At 43.0% G+C, this 5611-nt stretch overlaps 1 protein-coding gene across 1 annotated transcript in view; it reads left to right on the top strand.

The window, feature by feature from the left end:
• Positions 1-5611, top strand: part of LOC116696032 (cadherin-24) — a 27618-nt gene that overhangs the window by 3646 nt on the left and 18361 nt on the right. The window contains exon 2 of the mRNA XM_032526696.1: positions 1212-2037. Within this exon, the coding sequence (XP_032382587.1) occupies positions 1384-2037 (654 nt within the window). The 5' untranslated portion in view covers positions 1212-1383. The remainder of the gene's footprint in view (positions 1-1211; positions 2038-5611) is intronic.

Raw genomic sequence — 5611 nt, forward strand, 5'->3', positions numbered from 1 at the left:
GGGGGGGGGGGGTCTTGAACAAACCCGCCGTGTTATCCGGTAAATCGTTTATCCAGCATTTTTTTTTGCTGCCTCCAGTTTCATTAGAAACTAATTAGCCTTCTGGCTGTGGCAACACACCGAGAATCTGTGTGTGAGAGTCTGTGTGTGTGTTGAGTTAGGTCACGGCAGTCGCTATGACGACCAGCCATGGCTAGCCTCCCGCATGAGGCAGTACTAATATGTAATGGAGAAAGGAGGACGGTGCACCGCGGTCGAGTCAAGTCGAGTTGACTCGACTCGACCAGGTACCATTAATGGAAAAAGGCCTATAGGCAGCCCTACATACTGCTGGTGCCCCACCACATGCACCTACTGCCCTTCTCTTTCTGCCGCTGCCCCTCAGACAGCCTGAGTACGCCACTGCGTGTGCTAATGGTCGCCTTCATGTACGCATGAAGGCAAAAAACAGACGTCAGAAAATCTACAGTGATGGATGCAGGTAGAACGGGGATTGGAAAACTGCGATTACAACGCTTTAGTCTTGTTAAGCTCCTGACACTTTTTAGTTAATAAAGTTTCAAAGATCAATGGCCAGAATCTGACTCAAATACTAACGAAACGCAGATCATTAAACTTTTGGGAAACGAGGACAAGTCATTGATTAAATTATTTATGAGTCTAATTAATCTCTTAAAGGGAACTTCTTTCACTACTGGGCATTGAGGCATGGGACACCATCTTTAGGGATGACATCCATCACCTGATGTCCAGGCAATTGTGTGTGACAAGGAACAGTAAAGTACCTGAGCTCCACCTCACCACTACGCCCTCAGGCTCCAAATTAATGGAACATTTTTAAGACCATGCTTAACTCTCTGAGAATGCTTGAGTGATCGATAACAGCATTCACACACAACAACAGCAGCGCCAAAAGCAATGACAATAATATAAATAACTGCATCTGGTATAAAAGGAATTCTCATTTTTAGGTTATTTCTTATCAGACCGTAATGTTCATAGTTTCTGTGCAGCTATTTATACAGCAGCTGGCAGAGATCTCGAGGTAGCAAACAGAGCTGTGTCTACAAATGTATCTCAGAATAATTACAAGATAATGACTAAGATGTCAACGTGTCTTTGTCTTTTCACTTCTGTATCATGAAGCACTTGTTTTGACCGTTTTAATGAATTTAATGAATCAAGATCACAGTAATTTTGTCTTCTCTCAGGTGATCCTGTGCAGCATGTGTACTGCAAGTGGGAAAAGAAGGCGAAATGAAGACTCACTGTGGGGGAGAGGAAACCTGAAGCAGGAGGCGACAACAGAACAAGATGGATCATCATGAAAACCTGCATCTGATCAGCCATTCATCACTTATTCTTTGAAAGAAACTGTTAGCAATGGCGACACATATCGTGCTTCTTTTTCTTTTACTCTGTAAATGGGAAAGAAATGGCATTCCAGTGGCTGTTGGCCTTTCAGAGGAAGGTCAGGATTTGCATGTATTATCAAGCAAAAGACAATTGAGCACTGACAACTTTTTCGGTAGTTTCAAAGAATTGGAGAGTCAGCTTCAGAATGGAAAAAATGACCTGACAACCCTGCCAAATGTGGCTTTCAGACAAAATGACCAAAACCCTAATGATTTTGACTTTAGGGGTGATATAGCAAGGCAACCAGCCGTACTTAAACATCCCGAATCTACAGCTAGTCACCCTTTATCAACTAAACATAGCCCCGAACTCGCCATGAACCGCAAGAAAAGAAGCTCTTTGACTAATGGAGAGGTTGAAGGTCTAATTTATGCTCACAGTCAAGTGCCGAGTTCAGGCGAGGAGCACGCTCTCCACCCTAAGCTCCATCTGGAGACAGGTGTCGGTGACGTTCTGCCTGAGAGGACAGGGGGCCGCACTAAGTGGGAGTCTGAAGACGCTCGGTCAGAATCGTACCTGCGACGAGCGGAGCCTCGCCTTCGATGCCGGAGGAGCTGGCTTTGGAACCAGTTCTTTGTGATCGAGGAGTACAGAGGGCCCGAGCCGGTGCTCATTGGACGGGTAAGCATGTGTATCACCTGTATCCTATTGTATGGAGTTAAATTTGTGCCTCAAAAAAATATTTTTGCAAGCACATGAAATATATTTTGTAGAGAAAGAATATTTCCATTTGAGTAAACAACAATCTGCTCTTTGCTCCGTGCATTTATATATAGTTGTGCACCATTACTCACATAAGGGCACAATGATGACCTCTTTTCCTCATTTTGACTCATTGTCCCCTGTCCTTTTCCAGCTCTGTGTGCTCACGGATGTAATATTAGAACTAAAGATGGCTCCCACTCCCCTGGAAGAAAAATTGCTTGCCAAGCATATAAGCCAAAAAAAGGTTTTCTGGACTCCAGGTTTGCTTCCTCGTTGTGCAGCCCACTGGACATAAGCATCATTTATATTTCCCACACGTCCCGCTTGGCCAATAGACTTTATTAACCTGGTTTGCAGTTCCAGGTGTCCTGTCAACAGTTTTACAGATGTCTATTTTATAATGGCGGTCTCTGTGGAGAATGTGTTACATTGTGCCACAATTCCAGCCAATTTGGATATTGGAGTAGGTTGTTTATGAATGGCTGTTTTGCTAGAATTATTGCTTAATAGTGGAGTAGGGAAAGGAAAAAAAATGGTAAAAGACCATGATGACAGTGGCCAACCCTTCAGTCTGTGAGCATTTAAACAAATAAGTTTACTGTGTGGCACCAAAGGCTTATGTAAAATAGTAGTTCCAAGCTTAGTTATATGGACCATTTAAATTCAATTTGTTGCTGTTTTATTCTGTACTTTAGTTAGTCTATTAGCTCTCAGCATAGCTGAATTGGTTGGTTGTTAGCAAACCTCTGCCATACATGCAGGAGCTAACTAAGCTAGTTGGCTACCTTGATGATGGCCAGCTACACAGCCAAGGATTTAATTAAGTTTCTCTAAATTTGTTTAAAAAATAACGTCCTCTAATTTCACCAGTATCTGTGAAAATTGCAGAGCCCCTAGTCAAGTTTAATTTTAAATAGCTGTCTGACTTTTTAATGACTATTAATCACTGAATAGCATGTTGTGCCTAGCTAGTACTATTGTTCATCTGGCAGAATTTACTAGCTAAAGGTAGCTAGGTCCCATGACATGGTGCTCTTTGGATGGTTTTATATAGGCCTTAGTGGTCCCCTAATACTGTATCTGAAGTCTCTTTTATATAGATCTTAGTGGTCCCTAATACTGTATCTGAAGTCTTTTTATATAGACCTTAGTGGTCCCCTAATACTGTATCTGAAGTCTCTTTTATATAGACCTTAGTTGCCCCTAATACTGTATCTGAAGTCTCTTTTATATAGGCCTTAGTGGTCCTTAATACTGTATCTGAAGTCTCTTTTATATAGGCCTTAGTGGTCTCCTAATACTGTATCTGAAGTCTCTTTTATATAGACCTTAGTGGTCCCTAATACTGTATCTGAAGTCTCTTTTATATAGACCTTAGTGGTCCCTAATACTGTATCTGAAGTCTCTTTTATATAGGCCTTAGTGGTCCTTAATACTGTATCTGAAGTCTCTTTTATATAGACCTTAGTGGTCCCCTAATACTGTATCTGAAGTCTCTTTTATATAGACCTTAGTGGTCCCTAATACTGTATCTGAAGTCTCTTTATATAGACCTTAGTGGTCTCCTAATACTGTATCTGAAGTCTCTTTCCCATAATTCAGCCTTGGTGCAGAATTACAGCCACTAGAGCCAGTCCCACAATGAGCTTTCCTTAGTTTGTGCTATTTCTGTGTGTGGAGGGAGGGAGGGAACGCATATTAATGTTAAAGTCAAATTTACCACTAGTAATAAGGTTGGTGAAAAAAATGACTGACGTATCCTTACGTATTTGCCCGCTTGACCGTTTGTGGTAATCGGCCCCAAACAGCCAACGTACCGACTGTTCAGACGTTAGCTGTAAGCTAGCTGCTACGTGGGAGTGTGTCTGTGTGTTTGTGTTCAGCTCAGCCTAAGACTGAAACTCTGGTTATTTCTGTTTTTTTGTCTCCAGTTTCTCTGCTTTTTCCTCCCATCTCTGTATGTTCATAAAGCAGATTCATAAAGCCCCGGGACAAGTTGGAACATTTTCAACTCGCGCTGCAAATGTACGTCTACGTCTGTCTTCAAATGCGCTGACTCTAAAATTTGCCTCGTGTTCTGTCTAACAGTCACGTTAAGGGAGCTGACATGCGAACCTGAGAGCACACGGATCAGAGATGTTAGGAGCAAGACGGCCAATTTGAAACAATGCGTGTCCAAGTGTCAGGGACATTCAGAGAGGAGACATGAAATAACTTGGCACTCGGGTGCATATTCATTCCTTCAGCAGCATTAGATTTTCCTTTGCATGAAAATAATTTCTCTACAAAATATGATGTACACTCTTGCAAAAAAGCTTTTCAAAGGTCTCATTGCATGCTCAGGAATGAGGCACAAATATTGTTACTTGTAACTGCAGTGTTTGTGCAGCAGCCCTCGTCTTGTCTTGTCTCATCCTTGAGATGTACAGTCGCCACAACCAGCAACCTTCAGCTGCTGTCGCTCTCGCAGCACGTAAAGTGTCTGAGATGATTTAAATCACAGCACACCTGAACCATTCAGATCCCTGGGGTTTACTTGTAGCATTTCACAGTCAGGCTCTCCACCGCACTAATGCAGCTGCTGGCAGCTACAGTATACTCAGGGTAGGATTATATCAGCTGTAACGCTAACGGGGGAATGCTGCCAGCCACTTTGGAGCTAGCAGTATACTTTATGGTGACAGACTAGATTGGATTCTTACCAGTGCAGTATCCACCTCATAAATGTTTAATCTTCCTCTGGTTGTTATTGATACAGTCGGGGAGGGGTTTTAAAGCAATCAGTAGACACACGAGGCAGCTCATTTCTCTGCAAAGCAGTCTTGATGTTGATATTCATGTAATAAAGCATCCATTGCGAAGCGGTTGGAGGCATGCCGCTTTCTCCCAGAGGCGACTCCGTTTGTTTTGCCAAAAATAGAGACATTGAGGTGACAAGTCACCAGTTCAAGTCACAGGTGCCTCAACCCGTGCGAGAGAGGAGCAATTTGGCTGCCAAAGAAAGCAGTGTGAGGCAGCTTTCAACCCTGGAGGTATATGTACTGCATGAGTGAGAGGTGAGGGAAATTTCAGATTTCAGAGCAGGAGAGACAGTAAATAAGGAATTGGAAGAGACAATTTCCTCCTTTTCCCAGCTTTGTTTGGATGGCGCGGATAAATGTCTTTCCCACTGTGAGAGTGTTTTTCCATGCTGACTGAAGCACAGCAGGACTGAGCCAGCAATTAGACGAGTGAGGAGACCAGGGCTGGGTAGAAAGAGAGAGGGAGGAAAGAAGTGGGGGGCAAACAACAGGACAGCATGACTCTCAGAAAGATGTCTCTCGTGGTGAAGTGTGGGATCAAAATCGAGGCTAGCTTTAAGGAAGAAAGGAGGGAGAGCGATGTGGGTGTGCGGATGAATAAAAAAACCTGAGTCCCTTATCTAGCAATTTGTAGGGTATGCTATCACGCTTTTCTATAATCCTCAACTTTATCCTCAAAGACATACACA

The sequence above is a fragment of the Etheostoma spectabile genome, chromosome 9 (assembly GCF_008692095.1).
Source record: "Etheostoma spectabile isolate EspeVRDwgs_2016 chromosome 9, UIUC_Espe_1.0, whole genome shotgun sequence".
Lineage (NCBI taxonomy): Eukaryota > Metazoa > Chordata > Actinopteri > Perciformes > Percidae > Etheostoma > Etheostoma spectabile.